At 34.3% G+C, this 24,932-nt stretch overlaps 1 protein-coding gene across 2 annotated transcripts in view; it reads right to left on the reverse strand.

Annotated features, from left to right (window-relative positions):
* Window positions 1-24,932, reverse strand: part of LOC149554890 (embryogenesis-associated protein EMB8-like) — a 97,252-nt gene that overhangs the window by 4,988 nt on the left and 67,332 nt on the right. For both annotated transcript variants that reach the window (XM_089828898.1, XM_089828900.1), the window contains exons 4-7: window positions 2,892-3,034; window positions 2,688-2,785; window positions 2,483-2,577; window positions 2,287-2,340 (exon numbers count right to left, since the gene is read on the reverse strand). In XM_089828898.1, the coding sequence (XP_089685024.1) occupies window positions 2,287-2,340; window positions 2,483-2,577; window positions 2,688-2,785; window positions 2,892-3,034 (390 nt within the window). The remainder of the gene's footprint in view (window positions 1-2,286; window positions 2,341-2,482; window positions 2,578-2,687; window positions 2,786-2,891; window positions 3,035-24,932) is intronic.

Genomic DNA, 24,932 nt, shown 5'->3' on the forward strand with positions numbered 1-24,932 from the left:
TAGAGTAACTTAGCTCACTGTAAAAACTATCTCGATGAAAAGTTATGCAAAGTGTTTTCCCTCAAAAGGGTTTCCACGTAAATCTTGTATTCTTACAGTTGCATTTGGATTTGGATTTAAATAAATAAAATAAAAACTTATGTTGATTCACTAACTTCATTTCTCAATACAAGTGTGTACTCATCAACACAGGAAAGTAAAAGGTTGTAAATAAGAAATGTTGGAGATCAAATAATGAATTCATGGAAAAGAGGAACTCAAAGAGCCAAAATTGATTTTTTTCATATGAGAAATTCCCCAAAAATTCAAAGAACAAAAATAAGGTATTTAAGGAAGATAATATGATATGTAAGGGAAAATTGATTGATCTAACAAGTTATAAAATTGAACTATACACTTGTTAAATAAGTTAGTTACTTACATAGAAAAATATTAAATGATCTAATACAAAATTACACCTACTTTATTGAGAAAAGCGAAAAAAAGGGTGAACCCAAGGGAAATATTATAGTGTTGAGCAAATGGACAACGAGAGATGTATACAAACACATGACAGGTAAAGATGGTGAGATGACAAGGATTAGGATCAGAAACTTGAGATGAAAAGAAAAGTACTCAAGATCTTATCTACGATAGCAAAAATAAACTTTGTAAGGACACAAAAGAGAAGTCTAATACAAAATTACACCTACTTTATTGAGAAAAGCGAAAAAAAGGGTGAACCCAAGGGAAATATTATAGTGTTGAGCAAATGGACAACGAGAGATGTATACAAACACATGACAGGTAAAGATGGTGAGATGACAAGGATTAGGATCAGAAACTTGAGATGAAAAGAAAAGTACTCAAGATCTTATCTACGATAGCAAAAATAAACTTTGTAAGGACACAAAAGAGAAGTCTATAGACATTGGAATGACTTTATTATATAACTATGTTAAGCTACAAAAGATAAGCAAGCACTTATTTTTCAAGAAAAAAGTAGGGCAAGATTTTAAGAAAATTGTGCCAACATAGATAAGACGTCATAATTAAATCGCTACTAAGCTGATAAGTAATACAATATTTCATGAACAAAAAATATGCATTAAGGTACATTACCACTATAATAAAAAACAAGTCTAGAACAGATTGATCAGGTTAGTTTTCTGCATGGAAGCTCCTTAAATCCTAGAAATGACATTTGAATAGCAAAATACATGGAAGCAAAGCCAAGGAGATGAAAACAGGGCCCCAAGGCATGGAGACACATTCCCTTGAATTATAGGTTTATTATCGAACACATGAAAAAGCAGCAAGCCCAAAATGGGATAAAATAAGGTATTCCCTAAGGAACTAAATCTATGAAAGTAATATTTTGACGTAGAGGCATAAACACCTTTCATCTAGTTAATGGCAGATAAAAGACACCGACATTTAAAGTAGTTGTCTTAAGTAGTTATGTTCCCTGCAAATCTCATTATAAACAAGACACATCTAGGTAAAGTGTCCTCCATCTTCTATCTACTAGAAAAAGTAGTCTATCCCATTGTCTCATTTAATGGCTTATCTAACACATACTTGTGCGCACATAACTTCAAGTAAATTGAAGGTGATTCCTTATGTGATAAATCCAGTGATATTAAAGTTAGTGATGAATGACAGTGTCATCAACAATCTGCAAGAAATGCTTATGATACTTACGAACACTGTAGAAACAACAAGAACCAATGACCATGAGACTAATCAAGCCAAATATGACTACGTCTCCAGATTTGAGGCTAAATTGCCAAAAGTCAGTGGTTGTGAATGAGTAGGTAAGATACGCATGGAGGTAGAGGATTTTGAAAATGGCCCTCCAATATGGTATTTGGAATCAAAACATCAGCTGCATACTATATTAAAGCAAAGACTACTTAAACGACATTACTAATTTAAACAAGAGAACACACAAATTTGTTAGTGTGGAGATGCTACAATATATTGTATTGATCACATCAACAATCCAGAATGTAAATTGACTAAATTTGGTATATTTATGCATATAAGTGATATGTAATTCCACATCTGATCAATACATGATCATTACTTTAATTATTCCAAAACCTTTCATATACAGCATAAAATATTGCACATATTATGACATTAACAAAACTTGTATAACAAATTTGACATCTACAACCATATTCCACATACCTTTAGGATTGGCAGCAAACAAAGGAAGTCCAAATTACTTTCAATTATAAAGTGAAATTTAATTACTAGTATTTTAGTACAGAAAACTACTCATATATTTATATCACATACCTTGATATTCTCTCGAGGTATCCCACGAGAGGGAGCTATTGGATCATTTTCCGCCTGCAACAAAGGTCAATTAATAATAACTTCGCAAGCACTTCAAATTCAAATACTAAAGAGTCGATGTAGAAAGTTAGAAAGTACCAATTGTATTATGTTAATGAAAAAATGATCATTACTGAAACATAAGAAAGTCAAGTACCTGAATGCATAATAAAGAAGTCTGGACATATTTAATAGACTGGGAGCTGCTAGCATCAGCATAGTAGTCATCCACTGATTTGTACCCAAAGGATACTATGAAAAGATTAAAATCATGCATTAGAATTTGACAATGATGTCATAAGCAACTATATCCCATTCAGCATGCATGATCTTGTACTAAAATCAGATGTTACAAGTTAAACCTCTTGTTAAGCCTTCATCAAAATCTCGCACAGTTGTTGCCTTAGCTACCAAGGCTAAATTGTACTCGCCTCCTATTCCTTCAAAGAGGTGTTCATGCCTGTCATTGTAGCGAAAGAGCTATGAGATAAACTCATACAAGAGAGATGAAAGTAAAATTTAATGCATGACATTTTAAGTCCTGAAAAGATTACAGAAGTTTTTACTTTTTAAATATCTTTCGGAGCCCTCTACCAAGAGCCTTATCATAGACATTATTGAAACCCTTGTGAAAATCCTCATCTGCAATGACCAAGTTGAAAGGGTTGCAAAGAGAAACTGCGCCAGAGAGAGGGCAGTTACCAGCCTCCTTCAAATGCAATTTAGAACTCCACAAATTAGTTATATGTAGAAATGATTGGTGGTGAGTAAGAAAGGCACCAAAAATAAATGTTGTTAAGGGAATTCCAAACATATAGGTGGGTGAGAGCAAGAAAATAAAAGGCGCCAAAGACAAGTGCAGTTACAAGATATGACAAATATGGTCGTAAGTGAGAACAAGAAAATAAATCTCTGGAATGTGAATAGGTGTGAAGATTCTTACAACTAAAACTTGCATGCAAGAAAGGGTGCTGTCTATAGAAACTGTGAGTGTAACACATTTCTTTACAAAGTGTGATGCGATAGCAACTCAAAAATCCTCAAAATCATGACTGTACTATTGTAAATACAAATCAATTACACTAAAGCTAATAGGAAATGAAGAAAGAAAAAATTAATGTCATACATACATGTCCAAATGCAGTCAATGAGATTGGAAATTTCAAACTGTAATACATCAAGACAGTGCCTAGAGGCTGTGAAAAGCTATAAAAGGATCCAATTTTAATGTCCACTAGTTGTGGTCGCCCTAGCTTTTGCCCTCTGGAATCTATCTGTGTTTCAGAATTCTTAAATTTCCCTGGGAATACATAATTCGATCATTTCTCCTGCCTACACATAAAGATCTGACTAACTTCTATTTTCCATACAACCTCCTTGGACCGGAATGGAATTGTTTCATATAAATACCATTGATCACATTGCTAGCATTGAAATTGTCCAACACGGAGAAAAAATCTCTAAATTGTTTCACTTGTAGTACACAATGCCTAGAAGAGTAGCATACCCTTGCCATGCGAGAGGAGGGAGACGGCCATGCAGTAGAAAAAATGCACCTGATGTAACCATTTGTTAAATTTATTTATTAATTTAAAAGTCATAGAACTACTGTTATGTGATTTTTAAATTAATCAATCAATTCAGAAAACGGTCACATCAGGTGCATTTTTCCTGTTGTATAGCCATCTCCTAGGAGTTGTTCATGCACTTGAAGGATTTGTGAATCATGAAGTTGAAGCAATTAATGTTGATCACATTGATCTAGTTAAATTTTTTTCTTGCCATTGTTTTTCTTTCTTAAAATAGTATTTTGTTACAACTCTTTTCATAAGAAATTCAAATGGTCTATCACATTATTTACTTTTATCATCATGTTATGGACGAATAAATTTACATTCAAGTTTTAATCTAATCTAAAGTTAACTAGCATAAGAATTCATAAAAAATACAATATCACTATTTAAATAATTTCAATATTGTTGAGCTTATAAATAAATATTACCATATAATTTTAACATCCCCAAATAATTATTAGCATAAAATATCTTTAAAAAATGTTTTAATTTGATTATTTTAAGAATCTTATATAAAATATAAATCCCAATTGTTAAAAAGACCCTTATTTTATAATAACATTGATGTCAAAGCATCATTTATCTATAAGCATTTTAATGTTAAAAGAAAGAATTGCATTTATTTTTACTATCTTCTTTGTATTGTAAACATTTTTTCACATTTGGAGTTATACATTGAACTTTCATTTATAAGTTTTAAAATATTTAAAATGCTAAAATAATACTGTTGTGGCACTCACATAACACTCACACAGTCGTATCATACTTTTCTTACCCTATTAAATAATCTAAGTTGTGCGGTATGGAACTGAGTGAATAATTAGCTTCAAATGTGTATAATACATTGCTCCACATGGTTATACATGTTTGACATTTTATATTTCAATATTTTTTAACAATTCCTCATTTGATCCAAATTTTATCCAATGATGAAATATTTTTCAAAGGCACAAATCCATAAAATATTTATGTAGAAGTAGAATACATTAACATTATCAGATTTCCACAATCCATTTGTAAAATAAAATAAAATAAATTATTTTCTGGATTCAATTGTCTGTGTTTTTTTACCATCAACATGTATCCGAAATTTAAAAGATAGATGTTGAAGTAAAAGATACTTTATAAAAAAAATTCAAAGGATAAGACTTAATGTGAATTATGGAAATCATCAAGATGGAAAACCAACAACTATGTAACATAACAAAAATGAAATACAAATTATGTGAATTATGAATATCATCAACTGATATTTATGATAAGAATGAATCCTTTTGACATCAATGACTATCTCTGGAGTGCTCTTGACATCAAGGGCAATATTTCCAACAGATAGTTTCATTTTGTGTACCCAGGGGTTATGGTTGGGGTCATTGGGTTCATAAGATAGGTTGTCCAATTTCCACCATGATCACTATTCAATGATTGCATGTTTCGAGAACCTAGAGTTATTGAAACCAAAGCCTGTAGGCAATTCTATATACCTATTTACAATATCTTGATAAAATTTATCTTTAATCTTGTAATGTTGTCTCTTCATATAAATCTGACACTCTGCAAATCCAAGATATAATGATAAAACTTGTCAAAAAATCCTGCTACCTCAATATGCAAAACACTAATCATGAATCAGATGATCTTATACACAGCTCAGTGCTTATTGCAAATCAGAAATAAATTCACTCACAGCTATAGGTTCTACCCCAGAGGAAGTTCAAAAGGTCAAAAGAGCCTTGATGCAGCAACCATGCCCTTTGGAAAAGGACTACAGAAGTAGTGCAAATAAGTAATAATCTATCCCATTAGCCAACCTAATAAACATACATCCCACAGATGAAGAACATCCCTGTGAGGCTTAATGAAGAAAATAAATTGCAAACCACTAGAAGAATTTTATAACTCCTAAATCACCACACAGTTCTTATGGCAGAGCGTCTGGATAAAAAAAGAGATGGCATAATTGTGAAGATTTGGTATTATTCTGTTTGTTAAAGTTGACTAGATTTATAGCAGATTAAAATATGTGAATCTTTTAATTTTCTTGAACAATAAGTTTACTTATTGTTTCTTTTACAGATTATAATGAGGACGAAGATGAGTATATGTTTCACAATATTGAAAGAGTTTGAAGCAAGAATAATAATTCTGAATATTGTATTTATAATACTGAAAATGAATACAGAGATCGGATTCTAGAAATGGCTCTGCACTGTTGTTGTATGCGATTGCCATCTAGGCCGATTGGACAAGATATATATACCTTTCACAAACTAGAGACATGCCAATGAATAGACATGTTTCCAAGAGGGTGGAGACATGTCTGTTCACTGACATGTCTCCCCATAAATAATCACCATTTCTTTACCTTAACAATACCAATTAAAATCAGCGTTCATACATATGAAACTAATGCAGATTATCATTGGTGATTTGCATATATATGATCAGACAAGGATCTGATGTGTTATTTATAACATTTTCTCATAAATTGATTTGATACCAATACACACATAAATGGCAATATAGATCAATCAAAACAGATCGATATCTCAGATTTATGCTTGGAAATTATGATCAGAACATTGTGGGTGATAAATGATTATTGTAATCAATAAAATGATTTTGTATTTAATATGGATGTATATGCATCAATATACACAATATCTATTGATGTATATACATGCATATAATCCATAAATCATTGTATTGATTTTATCATCCATTGTTTATCTGACTGAAGCTATTATTTTAACTCTCCCTCTTAGCTAGGAAAGATAAAATCTATCCAACTATAGATCACAACAATGTCACCTTACTTGTGATACCACAATATATGGTATGTTTAAGAATATCAAATCATGTGACATTCTTCATAACACAAATATACATATTATGGTATGTGCATTGGCATCAAGTCTCATGATGTCTAACATATCAAATCATGGTAAATCCATGGATGCAATGTCCACCATGATTATCTCTTAAGGGTCACAATGACCTTCAAATGATATCAAGTCTCATGATATCTATCAACCAAGAGAGATTAACTATCATGACATGTCCACGGATATCAAGTCCCATGATCTCCATCATGATAGTAGAACAAATCATTGTAAAGTCATCACCTTACAATGTCAAAAACAAGTGTTCATTGTCTGAAAGATTGTTGCCTTTCAACAATGACCACAAGGGCCAATAAAGTCATGGAGTCACACATATGACAAAAGAGCTTACACATTAAACATCTTTTTTATATTAGTACACATAAATAGTAATTTGAGACTCAATCTCAAGTTTGACTTATGTTTTCAACCATTTTTTCCAGAAGTGTTCAATTTTTACCCTGGAGAGAGGCTTGATGAGAATGTATGTTGTCTGATCACTTGTACTAATATACTCCAACTGAATCACATTCCTTTTTACCATGTTTCTTACATAGTGATAAGGAAACTCGATGTGCTTTAATCTATCAAGGAACACTAGATTCACTAAAAGCTTGATACAACTCTAATTATCGCAGTGGATAATAGTAGGATTCAAGGGCTCACAAAATAATCACACAAGCAATTTATGGAGCCATACTGCTTCTCTTGCTCCCATAGAGGCTGCAATGTACTCAGTTTCGATAGAGCTTTGCGCAACTAATGATTGTTTCTTGTTGATACATGATATCATTGTCAATCCTAAACTGAAGCAACATCCTAATGTGCATTTCCAATCAGTTGCGATTCTAGCCCAATTTGAATCAGAGCATCTATGTAGATCTAGGTCCATATTTTTGTATTTAAGACCATATCCAATCATACCTCAAAGGTATCTTAAAATATGCTTTGTAGCAACAAGATGTATCTCCTTTGGTTCACACGTAAGCTGGCTTAGAGCATTCACTATCTAACATATATCTGGTCTTGTGTTGACCAAATACATCAATGATCCAATTATCTGTCTATAGAAAGTAGGATCTGTGAATTCCGATTCTGTTGTTGCCTAAATGTTGTCAATAAAGTACAGGAGCCTCTCCCTGTGCCAACTTGCCTTTCGACAGTACCTCTAACATGTAACATCAACGTATTTTACATCCATATGTTACATCAGAGTATTCAACAATTACAATTCAACTGATAAGAAATATCTAAACTATTACTGAAGTTAACCTAAAATTCTACATCTAATTTCATTACTGATCATCAAATCTATTCTAAATTATTGACAAGAAAACTGTATCCATTCTACTTTAAGAATCAATTTATAAAACATCTAATTACAGGGAAGAATCTATTAGTTATAGAAATAAAGAAAGAATGAATGAAACAAAGGTACGTACTGATTTACTTGAAAGACTTTTCCAAATTAATTGACCAAGCTCTGACTTTGGAGAGAGGAGAAGCATTAACATAGGCTTAACCTCCCAACCACGGACCTTTTTACTTATCCCCACAAGCTCTAAATAAATAGAACGACCCTCCCTACCCTGAGGTCAGGCTTGGGATGTTCATCGATCCAGTCATCGGAGTACTCAGGTGGGTTGAGGTCCCAACAACTATTCGATTGAATAGTTGAAGTATCAGGACAACAACATGATCATTTTGTTGTGGCATGTTCGCCCTTTTATCGCCCTGGCCAGGAATTTCAGAGGTGGGTTTCTATAACCCGATCTCCACCACTCAGCTTGACAATTTATTCTTCAAAGTGGGTTTTACATGAGCTAAATCAAATTATGTTCTTAATAACAATTACTGATAACCTTTCTTATTTATCTTGTGACAGATTCATCTACACTTTTCATCATCAGCAAATCGTTAGATCAGTGATTCCTCGGTGCCTGAATCCATTACATCTTAATTATAAGATTTATTTTGGTTCTACCTACTCAGTTATTCCTTAGTAATCAGACTTGATCTTTATTACAGAACAGTTTAAAACATAACTTCGCAATTTTATATCATGGATTGATATTAGTACAATTTTTCACACAAGAAAGAAATATCATTGAGGTAGAGTCAGACATTGAAAGAGATCAGAGGTTTTATAAAATTTTATCAACTCAGTCTAAGACACTGCTCACTGTTATTGCTGAACAACTAACGTGATAAGCACAAGTGATGAAATATGACTCAATCTGTATATTTATCTTATTCACAGTGATCCAACTCAGCTCAGAAAAGAGGACAGGAAATGAAATGGAAAAATGAATTTGTATGCAAGAAAATGTAAACGTTTCAATTCACTCTTACTTGTCTATAGCATACTGTGCGTTCGGATTGAGGAAGTCTACCGCTCTTACTGAAATTCGTAGCTCAAACTGCATGCAAGGAAGCTTCACGTAGATACTGTTGAATGCTTGGTAATGGAATCAGATCTTAAAACAATATGTTGGTGACTGATCAGAGAGGTCGAAGGATAATTGGGTGAAAGACCCAGGGCCGGCTACTCGCAGCAGAGAGGGAGAACTTCTCCATGCACTAGCTTGGGGTACAGAGAAAACAAAAACTCAGACCAAGGCAAGAACGTGAATAGGCGGATGTCACTTCTTGTCTCCCGAAAACGACAAGACAACATATAAATTTGAAGCACGGCTTTACATCTTCCGCCGTTACAAGAATGCATTGCGTTTTTGAAATTCCAACAATTGGAATACGAAAAGTTGGAACAAGAGGTGGATAAAGGTTTTGCTAGTATAAATTTTAATGTTGTATTATTATTTTGGTTAAATTATAGTTAAGTATAAATAAGGTGACATTATTGTATTATAAATCTAATATAATAGTGCCACTTTATAAATATTTAATTATGATTTTAATCAAAATGATGATATATTATTAAATGATATTACTATTAAATAAAGGTAAGAATTTTCTTATTTAGTTCTTTTTTTTTTTAAATCTTATATTATTTTTAGCTCATGAAAATTCCCACTTTGTTATTTGTTGTCAAGCTTTGACAATCCTGCCATGGCGACTTTTGATCAACCCTGATATTCCTGATAACTATATCATATGATCATTCCATTTTCGTATGAGCTCATTTCGTAATGCTTCCCCTCCTTTTCGAGTCTTTATCCTGCAACCTTCAAAAACAATCATCCTCGCCAAAACGTCAATTTCATAATTGAATAATATCGTTAGGAATTTCATCATACATAATAACTGATTGAACAATGGTTAAAGAAAAATTATATTCGTTTGGGCTATAACCTATATTCATTTTCACATGAACAAAACAGCTATAAACTATATTCATTTCACATGAACACAACAGCTATAAACTGTATTCATTTCACATGAACACAACGGCTATAAACTATATTCATTTCACATGATCACAACGACTATAAACTATATTCATTTCGCATGAACACAATGGCTATAAACTATATTCATTTCACATGATCACAACGACTATCCTTCAAAAAGAAATTAGGGCAAAAATTGGGATGTAACATAACACAATAGGAATTTGGTGAAGCGCAACCTCCAAAAATACTCCAATAGCATGGTGGGGTATGTAAAAAGTGCGATGCTACAACATCTTAAACTCCTTTTGATCTGCCAGGAGGGATGCCCATTCATACACCACTTTGTTCATGATCTCGTTCTTAAAAACAATCTATGGTAGAGCAATATCCGAAGCCCTACTTGCTCTCGTTAGCCAACTTTTCATGACGTCCAGGATACAACGCCAAGGCCCTTCCCTAACAAACTCCCATCTCATCTTGCGACTCCTTGTGCCTTTTATCACAGAATCAAATTCATTAGTTGTAAGTTCTCGACCAACTAGCTTAACCCAATATTCCTTCCGGTCCTATGGAAGTTTGTGATTTTTATTGCCACTTGTGGCCTCCTTGTCCTGGATAATGGGAAAATTTGGTAAAATTGTGAGCTTTGAACAAAACAGTGATAGGGTCTTTTTTGTATTCGAATGACATTCTTTGGCTATACTTGTCATATGATTCAATCATGGTTTGCAGTACCTGCTCGAAAAGCCAAATGGAAAATATTGGCATTTGGATTGCCCAATGCACCTGCGCTCGTACTAATATCTGCTTGACAAGGTCTTTGTCCAACGTCTCTTGCCACCATCGGCGGCATTCAATGTCATTTAGGCCCTCAAATTGAACTGTGTGATGGGAAATGTCTTCTTTCTGGGATGCCTGGTACATCTTGGGACAAATTCTCTGCTTCTTACTACTGGAGGTGGCTCCTTGGCCTGCAACACAAATGCTTGAACCTAAGACTCATGCGTTTTTCTTGATTTTGTCTGCAGAACTTTCAAAGAAGGTCGCATGAAACAAAGTACTAGTAATTGGATTGTATCTTTCTAGTGAGGTCAAAATTTGTTTAGCAGGATTGGACGTTGGTCGAAGACATGTTTGTGATGCTATGGTTAATGTGGCAGGATCAGTTAATCATTCTGGATAGAGTTGAGAAAGATAATGTGCGCACTATTTTGTGGAGGCTGACTGAATCTTGTAATCAATGTATTATACTTTGTAGCATGTGGAACCTAATTGTAAAAGCTTATGATGGTCCTATATTATTCATTGTACATTGGGAGAGCCTCAAGGCCTACTCGATTAGTTATTAGGACTTGGTATAACGGGAAGATGTTTCCTTGGTTGTAATCATCAGTAAGATCATATATTATTGATATTATGTTCGATGAGCTTTGGATGTGAATTTGGAGATCAAAGCAGAATTTGATGTTGAGGATAAGTTGTGAGCTTCAAAGGAACTGTATTGGCAAAGAAGTTGGTGTTTGGTCAGTTCATCTATTAGATTTAATATCTTGAATAATTGTTTGAGGCAATTTGGACAGTGGGTTCATTTGTCTTGGTTTCAGTTTTGAAGCAATTTAGACAGCGGGTTTAGTTTTCTTCCTTTCAACTCCTAACAGGGTTGGCACAACTCCTAAAAGGGTTATAATCTTCTAACATAGATTCAAAGTCTCCTAAAAGCGACTCATATGTACTGATTGTATATCTATTGCTCCTAACATGGTCACATCCTTTCACAAGGAACTTCTATATTAGTGCATCATCTTGTGGGCGTCATTCCCACCAGGGTTTTCCCTCTGATAAAGGGTTTCCCTAGTTAACATATCTAGTGCCACATTGCAAGGTCGTTATCTTATGGTTGCTATATCTTTTGATTATGTGTTTCAGAATTGTTAAAGTTGATAAAAGTTGTTTAAAAATTATAACTAATTCACCCCACCCCTCTTAGTTATATTCGTGGACTTTATTTTCTAACAAATTTTTGTAGATGATTTCTCTCGAAAGACCTGGATATACTTTCTTAAATGTAAAGAGTTTGAGAAAATCCTTAAAAGGTTCAGGGAATTTGAAGCTCTTGCAGAAAACATGTTCGGGAAGAAAATCAAAACACTGAGAATAGATAATGGGAAGGAATACACTAAAGAAATTTTTAAAGAATTTTGTGTGAATGTAGAGATTAAGAGGAAGTTTAGTTTACCCTATAATCCACAATAAAATGGAGTTTTTGAAAGAAAGATTAGGACCATTGTAGAAGCTGCTAGAGTCATGTTGTATGATCAAAACATAAAAACCTCATTTTGGGCAAAAGCCTCTAAGACAACTGTCTACATTCAAAATAGATGTCCTTACTCACTCCTAGATAACAAAACTCTCAAAGAAGCATTCACCGGCAAACCTAACATAAGTCATCTAAGGATTTTTGGTTGTCCTGTTTGTTGGTTTCCAAAACCGCAGATTGGAAATCCAAGAGCCTGCCACTTCTCCGATAAGGATTCTGCAATTAGTTTTGGCCAACGAATGAGAATCACCTTAATTCACCTGCACTTCAGGCTCCACTACACCTAGGCGGGTAGACCTTCTCCTCGAACCTGATTACTTGGTTCAAAGCTTTTCTAAAGCAAATTTAAACTTTGGGGTTCTTCGGCTGGCAAAGTCCTTGAACTCAATTTAAAATGAAACTGGATGTTGAATGTTTGAATTAAATGCTTTGTATAAGGTCTTGTTAATAATGGATTTGATGCTTGTAGGAAGGAATATATAGATTTTTTGAATTCAATAATAGAAAGACCAATGCCTCTGCTCATCTGGGCAATAGAGTCAACTTCAGTGAATTTTCACGTACAACTTTATAAAGTTCTTATGTATTTATACCGGTCAACAATTAAATAATCGAGATGTGACAGATCAAATATTACACAATCTTAAATTAGTCCAGATTGCATTTTAACTCCTCTAGTAGAGAGACAAAATAGACATAGATATGGAAACAATTTAATATTTCACAATATCTGTGATGATCGAATTTAAAATGCTAAATGACCTTGTCCACTCATCCAGCATTTAAATTGTATACAAAATTCCAAAAAATAATTACAAAGGACAATTCATCTGCAGTTTAAATCTCCAAGCCATTTAAAAATAAACAGAAGACATTTTATTTTATTATGAAAATAAAATAATTGAATTTATATTACAAAGTCATATTATAACCCTTATTACTCCATACAAATAAATATAAAATGCTTTTTGCTGAATCTGAATGTTCTTGAAATGTCTTCTTGACCACCTTTTTTACAAATGAATTCTCTTACTTATATACATGATATTGTGAGTTTTTAGAGAGTCACGTCACTTTTTAAATGAACTAAATGTTTGTAATTTATTTATTTATAAACTATGGTAAACACATTATGTGGCATTCTCCATTGAATCGTGGGAGATAGACTTTGGTGATAATACTTTGCCGTCACTTTAATCTTTTAAATGCATATAGATTCACCAAAGACGGGCAGCTACTGATATTTATCTCAATTTACTTGTCGGGCTTTGTCTCTGTCGTGATCTCGGAGCTGATTTTCGACATATAGAAAATCTGCCAGTTGCCAAATTTCTTCATCGGTTTTTGCTCGATTAATAAACATATATATGTATTGTCGAATTGTTATCACACATAGACCTCCAGACCTGGTGCCACATAAAATAGAACCTCCTCATCGTTGTTTAATAGTCATCCTTATTCGATAATCTGCAACTTCTCTTGGTGTTCGCTAAGTGTGATTTATTTCTGGTCTTGTATGTGAGAAACACTAATTCATCACATAGATATCTGACGGCATCTCTTATTTATATTGCTTGCTTTCAAGGTGTTGTCTCAACCATTTCGAATCCAAATAAGGCTGTCCGTATCTGACCTAGAGTCCTCCATTCGACTTTTACCATTGGTTTCATTGTATAGCTTGACTTCATTTCTTATTGTGAATTCATAACTTTTATTGCTGCATCCTCCATATAACTCGCACGCTTATAATCACTGACTTCATATGGCTTCAAATATGGATTCAGTATTTATGAATTTGGCACTTTGTACTCCTTATCGTTTCCTTTAATAAATATTTCTTTTGTAATGGAACCCACCATGCCTTGGAAGGAGTTGGTCCTTCAAGTACCAGATTTCTGTGATAACATAATTCTTTTATATCTCTTTTGCTGCTTACTGCTAATATGTATCAAACTTAACATACTCCTTTGTTCCAAAAGCATTCTTTTTGCCTAATGGTTTGGAAATTCCTCATGATATGTATGACATCAGGTAACTCTGTATGGTGCTGAAGCAGTGGCTAGTTTAATATAGATGTATAGTTTATTAATTTCTTTTGGTAATTTCATTATATCAAACAATCCTCTATAAAAAATTCATTCATGGACATCTCCAGTTCAAGGGCCAGATGCTTTCGATCAGCAACAACATGGTCTTTTAAAATTGTTATAATTCCAGAATGAACACATGATGGCCAAGCTACATCGAAAAGCGAAAAATCTTTCATTATTACAGAATCGGCATGTCCCCATGGAGTAACTCCTTGTTTGTCAAGATGACCACTAAATGATATGTATGTCATACAATCCATAAGGTCCATAACTATGTCAGCATCAGCCTTTTGTTTTAAATGTATAATTGAACTACAGGATGAAAATATAGGATAAGTTAGATAAAGAAAATGCCGAGCCAAAAGATATGGTGACCTCTTTTCGATTGGTTTATGTGAATTTTAAGGTGTATGAATTCATATCAAAAGGTCATAAACATGCAAAATATAACACTAGTTTTTAGCATAACAAAATAGAGAGGATGCTCGAATGAGAGTCCTAATTATGCAAAAATTTGGGCACTATCAGTGACTCTTATTGGGGACATATGCCACTTGTGGGCATAATGAGATTCCAGCTATCTCTGGAGGAGCAGACCGAGCATCCATGCTTAACATGATGCACGGTGATATTGGGTGGGCCTAGGCCCCCCCAAAAAATGAACATTTTCTCTTTTCTCTATTGAACACCCAGTTTGGATCACGTAACACTTTGGATCTTCTAATCATGATATGCTTTCCTTTCATCATTTCAGTTTGTTGTCCAAACATCAAACTTGTAGTAGGTGCGCCATCCTCACGAAGAATATTCATTGGCCCTGTTTCATCACTGAAGTCTTTGGTATCCGTCTTACTTGCCTTTGAGAGATCATAAGCTGCAATGTGGTCTTTGCTGAATAGAAGATCCCCATAGTCATGTATTTGATCAATTGTACAAACATCGTTTTGAATGCCCTTCTCTACACAATCTGCCCCATACTTCAAATATTGTTTCTCTTCACAATAAGGCTTTGAGAATGGTTTATCTTCTAGAAGTACATTTTCTTTTTCACCAAGAGTTTGATCAGCTAGGATACTTCGGAAATTTTCAGCACCATACTTCAATGCAATCTCCTCTTCACACATATCTGATTTTCTATCTCCTTTACATGTTTGAAACAACCCCTCCTCATAGGATGAACTCATGCATGGCTCATTTGCTAAATACACCCCCTCATTCATATCTTGAGTTTCATCATCTTCAAAGCTGTCATCGAGCCTTCTATTTCATCATGGTGCTGATGGATATGGCTGCATGGAAAATCTTCCTCAAATAAAGGATTCAAGAACACAAAAAATTCAGACCTATCTTCTATTACTTCTTCAAACAATGGGTTCAAGAATATAGAGAATTCAGCCATACTATCACAAGAGCTTTCATCCAGATCAGCAAATGTTTCATCAAATAGTGTACTAAATTCATCCTTCTGGGAATCATCATCTTCCTAACTAAATGGATATCTTCATCAGCAATATATCCTAATACTTCCTCATGTTCATATGCCATATGCAGTTCTATATCATCTTCACTATATGTATCCTGGGAATTATTATCTCCTTCATCCAATACCTCTTGAAAATGCACTGATCCATCACCCTACTCACCATGGTGATTCGGGAAAATTTTTGGACCACTTTTTTCAATATGTTTATGATATTCCAGATCTAACAAGGCTAAAATCTCCTCCATACTAAGAGAATCCTCTTTCTCATTATCAAATTCACTGTCATCTGTAGGCATATAAGTATCATCATGGGTTGATTCTCCTTCAGAATGTTCATAATTTTCATCTCCATTTGAATCTGAAACTTCATTTGACTCCTATGTTACTTCAGTCTCGCATTCATTTTCCTCTACAACTAGTTCATTATCCATAAGTTTGAGAAAGTTAAGAAACTAATGATCATACAAGAGACCTAGTTCTCGCATCCTATTGAGAAGAGCAGATGATGGAGGTATGTATTCTAAAGGCATTTCTTGATAGGCATCAAACATCCTCATAAAAAATTGTGTTGCAGATTCATCTTCTTGCTTTTCTAAGTTAAAAAATGCATCCAAAGGAGATATATAACTAGGACTTTCATCCAATATTTGGAAGAGAAGCATCAAATTAGGATCTTCTGGCGAGATTCCCAACTCACGAAATTTTCTTATCAATTCCTTGTGTGAAGGCATAATGTTTGAAGGTACTTTTTGAAAAATATCCACCATCCTTATGAACAAATGTGTCGATGTCTCGCCTTCATATCTTTCTAAATTGAAAAATACATCTAGGGGGTGTATGTCTACTTCCTCCATGGTGTAACATAGATCCTCTTCCTGATCATAGTACATATTGTCCATGTTAGGTAATGAAATCATTTCCTTCTCAATCTTCTCCCTCAACAGAGCTACGAACTAAAACTTTATTGAATAGAGTCACCAACTCTTTCGAGGAAATGTATTGATCTTCCGAGTTCTTACTTCTAGCAAAGTACACTTCCAATCAAACTAATACAACTGCTTTCTGATTCTGGTCTTACAAAATCTGAAACTCTGGGTAACTTCACAACGCCTGTTGCAAGCAACTCTTCCTAGCAGAGTCACCAATCAGTTGGTTCCGAAAACCGCAGATTGGAAATCCAAGAGCTTGCCACTTCTTTGATAGGATTCCACAATCAGTTTTGGCCAACGAACGAGAATCACCTTGATTCCCCTGCACTTCAGGCTCCACTACACCTAGGCGGGTAGACATCCAAGTCAAAAGTCAAATAGTAACATTCAAAAAACAAAAGTCAAATAGAAATCCAAGTCTCCATACTAGCGGCAACATGGTTGCGAAATGGTGAAGGTGGGGGTACTTGGGTAACGAGTACCCAATGTGGGGACATCTCAAGGACGGGTACTCCAAGGTTTGGGAGGGGGTGCGAGTTCCTACGTAACACTAATTTAAGGTAATTAATGGTGATATGTTAATACTTATTCTATATGTTGATGAAATGCTAATTACAGGAGATCATCTAATCTCCCAATGTAAGAGAGATCTAGCTTCAAAATTCAACATGAAGGATTTGAGCTTTCTACATTACTTTTTTGGCTTAGAAGTTTGGCAGAAATCAAACGACTCCATTCTTAATTAAGAAAAGTATACCATTGACATTTTGAAAAGATTTGGAATGTTGGACTGTAGACCCATGTCTACAACTATGGAAACAAATTTGCACAACAGGTGGTACGATAGCTAGCCAGAAGAGGGTGATGTAGGAATTGGGCGCCGATGACATTGATAGTGGCTAAGAAGATACTACGGAAAGTGATGGGACTACTTCGAAGGGAGACAACTCTCCTATAGAAGACAAGGACAACATGACCCATGCAATGTCCCTACCTAGGTCACTCTTCGCACCTCCTCTATTACCCACGTCGGCACACTTGATACCCACCACTTCCACTCCTTCGATCCCACAATTCAGCTAGAGGAGAGCACCTATTGTTATGACACCACCCTCGACAATGATTGAGACCACAACAATGGTGATTAAGCAAGCAACAGGGGAGAGGGAGGTAGTCTTTCCAAAGATGATGGGAACAGAGATTGTAGAATTTTCAACCTAGGTAGCCGCTAAGAGTTAGATAGCGGAAGTTGTCCAGGATCACACTAGCCTAGATGTAGTTGTTCCAACAGAAGGTGCGATGGAGATGAACCCGAAGAAAGAGGCAAACTAGAGCAGATCACTGGGTCAAATTAGAGGTTATTGGCGCAGAGGTTGTCATCGCCATTGCCTCTACCCTGTTGGGCAAAGTAGTGAGTATGGCATAGTCGGCACAACCAAGGGCTAAGGATGTTCAAGTGGTGGACCACACTGGTATGTTCTTGCAACAACAATTTACTCACTCCTACAGATGTTAGTCCCTCCATTCAATCCCCAAGACAGGAAGAGGTTTTGGCTAGAGTACCAGCATCACCTAGATCCAATGAGTGCTAAGTGTTCCATTTATTCTCATGAGAGATGGATTCATCTTGAATCACTATTCATGAAACATGGGTCAATGAGTTTGACTCAAAAATCACACAATTAAATCCTGATAGCAATATCACAATTTGACTTGTGGAGATTATCTCCTACTTATCAATTGATGAGCTTAAGGGGCTTTCTAATGAATGGTTGATAAGGCACTTGGTGAAGGTTTTGCAAATAGGGTTGCAAGCTTTGGGTTTAACCATGGAGGAATCTCCATAGTTAAGCACGCTTAGGCTAGAGTAGTACTGGGATGGGTGATCTCCCGATGCTTCACCCCTGTGAGCATCACCTAGATCCAATGAGTGCTAAGGGTTCCATTTATTCTCATGAGAGATGGATTCATGTTGAATCACTACTCATGAAACATGGGTCAATGAGTTTGACTCGAAAATCACACAGTTAAATCCTGATAACAATATCACAACTTGACTTGCAATGGAAATTATCTCCTACTTATCAATTGATGAGCTTAAGGGGCTTTCTAATGAATGATTCATAAGGCACAACACTTGGTGAAGGTTTTACAAATGGGGTTGCAAGCTTTGGGTTTAACCATGGAGGAAACTTTGTAGTTAAGCACGCTCAAGTTGGAGTAGTACTAGGATGGGTGACATCACGAGAAGTCTCGGTGCTTCACCCCTGCGAGCATCACCTAGATCCAATGAATGCTAAGTGTTCCATTTATTCTCATGAGAGATGGATTCATGTTGAATAGCTACTCATGAAACATGGGTCAATGAGTTTGACTCAAAAATCACACAATTAAAACTTGATAGCAATATCACAACTCTAAGAGTATTTATCAGAAAGTTGGTATGTTGACACCAACGACAAACCAAGTCATGAATGCAACACAAAAGCCCTCAATCGTCTCCAAAACATTCCATACAGTCTCCCATAAGCATTCATGCCAACAATCTCCCCTTTTGGCATTGATGGCAACATATGATGTAAAACATCAAAGTACCATGAATACCAAAATATTTTTCTTCCTCCTCTGCCTTTACTCCCCCATTCGTGTTACTCATCAATGTAAATATACATCTTCCTTATAGAGAGGTTGTAAAGAATTTTTCATGTTCTAATCTCCCCCATTAATCAATAATGTCTATCTCTCCCCCGCGAGCTTTGAAAAGGTGTTTTTCATATATTACTCTCCCCCATTGACATCAATGGCAAAGGTGTCATTATGTCAACAATAATCATTTCCAAAACAATCTGAAAAATCTGCAACTTGAAAATTCACTTTGATGAACTCTACAAGTGTCCAAAGACACTATTTGAACACCTTTACCAAGAGTCCTCAATGACTCAACTCAAACACAGATACTCACACATAGGAGAAGCATCAAGCATCCAATCCAGAAAAAGATAGTGCTCTGATAATGCAATTCTGCATCAATTACTCTGAACTTGAAGAGGGTTGGAGCATAACCCCAAGCATGTCTCGCAAGTACTTAAATGTATCATTAGCCAAAGGTTTTGAGAAAATATCTGCTATCTGATCCTTTGTGCTAACATACTCCAATCTGATCTCTTTCTCTGCTACCTTGTTCTAAAGAAATGATACTTTATTGCAAGGTGCTTTGTCTTTGAATGTAACACTGGATTCTTAGACACATTAATCGTGTTTGTGTTGTCACAGTGAATAATAATAGGCTCAGTAAACTCAATACCAATGTCTTGTAACATCTGCATCTGATTACAATTTTTTTTTGCTGCTACATATTTTGCTTCTTCTATAGACTGTGATATTCAATTTTGTTTCTTACTGGGTCATGAAACCAATCTTCCTCCCAAGAAGAATGCTCCATCACGAGCGCTCTTTCTATCATCTACACTTCTTGCCCAATCTGCATCGATGAATGCACATAAGGCAAAGTCTTGTGATCTGTCATACCATAAGCCATAATCAGGTGTACCCTTCAAGTATCTAAATATCCTCTTTATTGCTGCAACATGTGTCTCTTTAGGATCTTCTTGGAATTTTGCCACAATCCCAGCTACATTAGATATATTAGGGTCTTGTGCATGTCAAATACTGCAATCCTCCTATAATAGATCTGTATCTTGTTTGTTCTGCACTAGAAGATTCATCTTTACTAGACAATTTGCATCCTATAAACATAGGTGTTCCAAATGGTTTAGAATTCTCCAATCCAAACTTCTTCAACAAATCCTTAAGATATTTAGTCTATGATATGAAAATACCATCCTCATTCTGATTTTTTTGCAATCCCAAGAAATTTTTTATCTCTCCATACTCATCTCAAGTTCATTCTTCATTTCTTCTGAAAATTTCTTGCTAGCTTCATCACTTCCTCCAAACATAATGTCATCAAAAAATACAACAATCAATAAGTCATCTTCACTCTTTCTCAAATATATATTACCGTTTGAATTACCTTTCTTAAATCCCCAATTCTACAAATGCTTATCCAATCTTGCATATCAAGCTCTAGGTGCTTGCTTCAAACCATACAATGCTTTCTTTAATCTGCAATTCATATCCTTGTCTTCTGTCAAGGGAAATCCATCAGGTTGTTGAATGTAAACTTCTTCCTCAAGATCTCTATTAAGAAATGTTGACTTAACATCCATCTAATAAACCTTAAAATTCTTGTTAGCTGCATATGCCAAAAATATTCTCACTGCTTCAAGTATAGCAATAGGGGCAAAATTTTCCTCAAAATCAATTTCCTCTTGTTGTGAATAACCCTTCAATGCTAACCTTGCTTTGTTTCTTACCACTTATCCTTCTCATTCATCTTCTTTCTAAATACCCACTTAGTTCCAATAACATTCTTATCTTTAGGTCTAGGAACCAATTGCCAAGTTTGTTATTTTCAATCTGCTATAATTCATCTTTCATAGCTTAATCCAAAACTCATCTTTACAAGCTTCATCAATAGTCTTAGGTTCAACTTGAGATATTAAACATAGTTCTTCACTAACCTTGTTTCTTGTTATCACTCCTTTGTTTGCACTTCCAATTATCTGATCCATGGGGTGAACATTTCCAACATATCTGTTAGGTGTTCCCTGCTCAATTCTAATTTCTATTCTTGGTTCTAATCTAGGTTTTTCTCTCTATTCTTCCCTTTGTAGTTCAGCTTGTAAATCAGTATTAGTTTCAAAAAACAATTCTTGCTCAACATTTTGATTGTTAGTCCTTTGATTAGTATTTTCATTAGAATCATAATAAAGAATTCTTTCCTAAATTTTGAGCTTTTCATCAACATTCTCATTAGCACTGTCAACAATAGTCTTCAATCTTTGATTAAAACATCTATATGCAAAACTCTTCAACGAATATCCAAGAAACATACCTTCATCACTTCCAAAATTAAACTTTCCAAATATAGTCATCCATTTTGATATAACACTTACTTCCAAAGATTCTAAACTACTTCATAGTAGATGTATGTCCAAGCCGGAGTTCAAAAGGTGTCTTACCAATGCCTTGCCTAATTTGCACTCTGGCCATTGTGTATACTACGGTGCTCACTATTTCTCTCCAAAAGATATATGACACATTATTTTCAAACATCATTGCTCTAGCTGCTTCATTATCAATTTGTTCCTCCTTTTTGTTATCCCATTGTGTTGCGATGTCTTAGGGGTTGAAGGTTGTCTCTTTATTTCATTATCCTCACAAAAGATGTTAAACTCATTTGAAATAAATTCCTGTAATGTCACTTACAATTTCCTTTGATTATTTTGTATAAATCTATACTCTTATAGTTGATGATGCATATTTCACATCTTTAGCAAATATAGATTGCTATTCATACTCTCTTGTCGTATTGATTAGATTGATAGATTAGACATTGGAATATTATATATATATATTGTTCTACTCATTCATATTTTTTTCATCCAAATTTGTGATTCCACTCCATACATTTCATATAGACAATTGGCACTGAAATATCTCCTTGTATTCTATCTCCAAAGTTTTGTTTCTTCTTAACTCATTTTATCAGATGAGACTTGTGTTACCGGTAGAAATATTTGTGTATGCCTGTTATCTTCAAATCCATATTCTGATATAACTTTTAGAGTGAGGCGAACAAGCTTCTGGCTATTCTGCAAATAACAGAGCTTACAGCTAATAGAAACTATAGAAGATCCACCACTGGTATCATACTCCAGTTTATATTTCTTAACAAGGATACATATATATAAAGTCCTTCCAAAAAAATGTATTTAGATTTATAGAAACTGCAGTATCCCATTTCTGTGCTAAACAACCATGATTTAAATGATGACAAGAACCTGTAGGTGTACTTCTACCACCGTCCGCTGTAAGTTAATTGCCTCCAAAGCATATGTACGTCCCTAGCTGAATTCATTGTTCTTGCTCACCAAAATGCAGAAACAAATATCAAATGATGGCCATGGTATTGAAATTGCAGACCTTCATGATTAATCGTAGGCTTAAATAATGGCCATTTGGAGCTAACGTGACCCTCCAAAATGAAACGCAGGACCTCTATTTCAAATCGCAACTTCTCAGTCTTCAAATCCTTCATATCCATCCTCTGATGTCTTGTATGCTCTGAGGAAAAGATCCCATGTTCGACCTCTTTGACTTTGCCGTCAAGTATTTTGGATGCGATATGTAAGTTTTGATAAATTCCTTAAAAGCTCCCTTTAGCAATGTTCACTATGATGATCTGGATCCCTATCGTGTATGCTTCCCTTGGTTCTTGTGATTGGTGAATAGAAAATATGAATTTGTTAATGACTTCGTCCTCTATGTTCTCTGAATCTTATTCCGAACTGCCGTGTATCTTCTTAATGATTTGCTGGAACCATTTTTTCCTTCTATTCGTATTTCATAGCAGATCCTCAACATAGCTCCAATCAAAATAATTTATTAGGATAAGATGGCAATATAAAATATATCAGTGATGTCTCTTCAAAAGAGTTCAAACCTCATAAAATATCTTGCAAATATTAGATTGCGATGAATTGCTTGAAAATTGGAAACACACACCTTTCAAGCATAGGTTGAGGAGTTGATCTAATATCATGGATAATGATAATTGCTATCTAGTAATGATATTAATTATTGTTATTATGAATATTATCATATTTTGAATTTATATTGATTAATGGAACTAATATCTCATATTGTTTATTTTTTTATTAATTTTCTATTTTAATATTATCATTTTATCTGATGACGTTATTATATGTTTGAATATTTTCTATTTAAATCTAGATTATAATCATTGGTAAACTTTCATTTTTTAGATTTGATAAATATATTTAGTTATTTAATGTAGACGATATTATAATATAATTATTTATTATAATTATATTGTAGTTTATGTAATTATATCATCTTTATATTGCCACTATATCAATTGATATAATAATTTGGTATCTTATTAAAATACTATATCTAATAATAATTTATATTATAATATTTATTTATTTATTATCGTTATTATTGTGTTATCATTTATTATTTAATTATATTTAAGGAAAATAGGGGACATGACAATTCTCCTTTATTTGATCTCAAACATTTTATCTTCAATCCAGATTCATTCTCTACTCTTGAATATCTTGAATTTCTCAAAAGCTTTAGATTTGTCTCGTAAAATCATCAAGAAGAAGCATAAAGTACCTTTCACCATGAAATGCTCATGTCTTGTAGGAGCACTCAAATTTGTGTGCACAATCTCCAACTTTGTTGTAGTAGCAAACATTTTGCTCGAAAATGAACTCTTCTTCTATTTTGCCATTACACATCCCTTACAAATCATGTTAGAAGGTTTCACAATCTAAGGCAAATCTCTAACTGTGTGTAGTACTCATCTTCACAACATTATCAAAGTTAATATGACAAAACCTCTTATGCCATAACCAACCATCACCAAACTTTGCAACCAAACATGTCATCTGTAATGTACTGAACTAGCTTCCAACTTGAATATTGAACGCAACTTATTTGCTTTTCAATTCCAAATAGTTTATATTGTATTTGCTTTATTTTCAATGAAAATACAAATCAACAATATCCTGAAGTTTTGAAAAGATAATAAATTATAGCCAGAATAAAACCTTTTTAACACTTTATTTTGCAAGTTCTTTGAAAGCATACATAAAAATCATAAAATGTTGATATGGCACCTGGACTGCATTTATTGAATCGAACTGTATTTCACAGTTGCTTACTTATTGATTGTGGTGACTCCTTAATGCCCAACTTTTGCAAATGATAACCGTCCCTCTAGTACCTCTCGGCAATGGTGAAGAGATGTATGAATTACGGCTAGCGGGGAGACCAATTGGCAGGGGTGATTCCTTCTTTCCTTGACACGGTTTGCTGGGCAA

The sequence above is a fragment of the Cupressus sempervirens genome, chromosome 5 (genome assembly GCF_028749045.1).
Source record: "Cupressus sempervirens isolate cs-2001-9-10 chromosome 5, ASM2874904v1, whole genome shotgun sequence".
Lineage (NCBI taxonomy): Eukaryota > Viridiplantae > Streptophyta > Pinopsida > Cupressales > Cupressaceae > Cupressus > Cupressus sempervirens.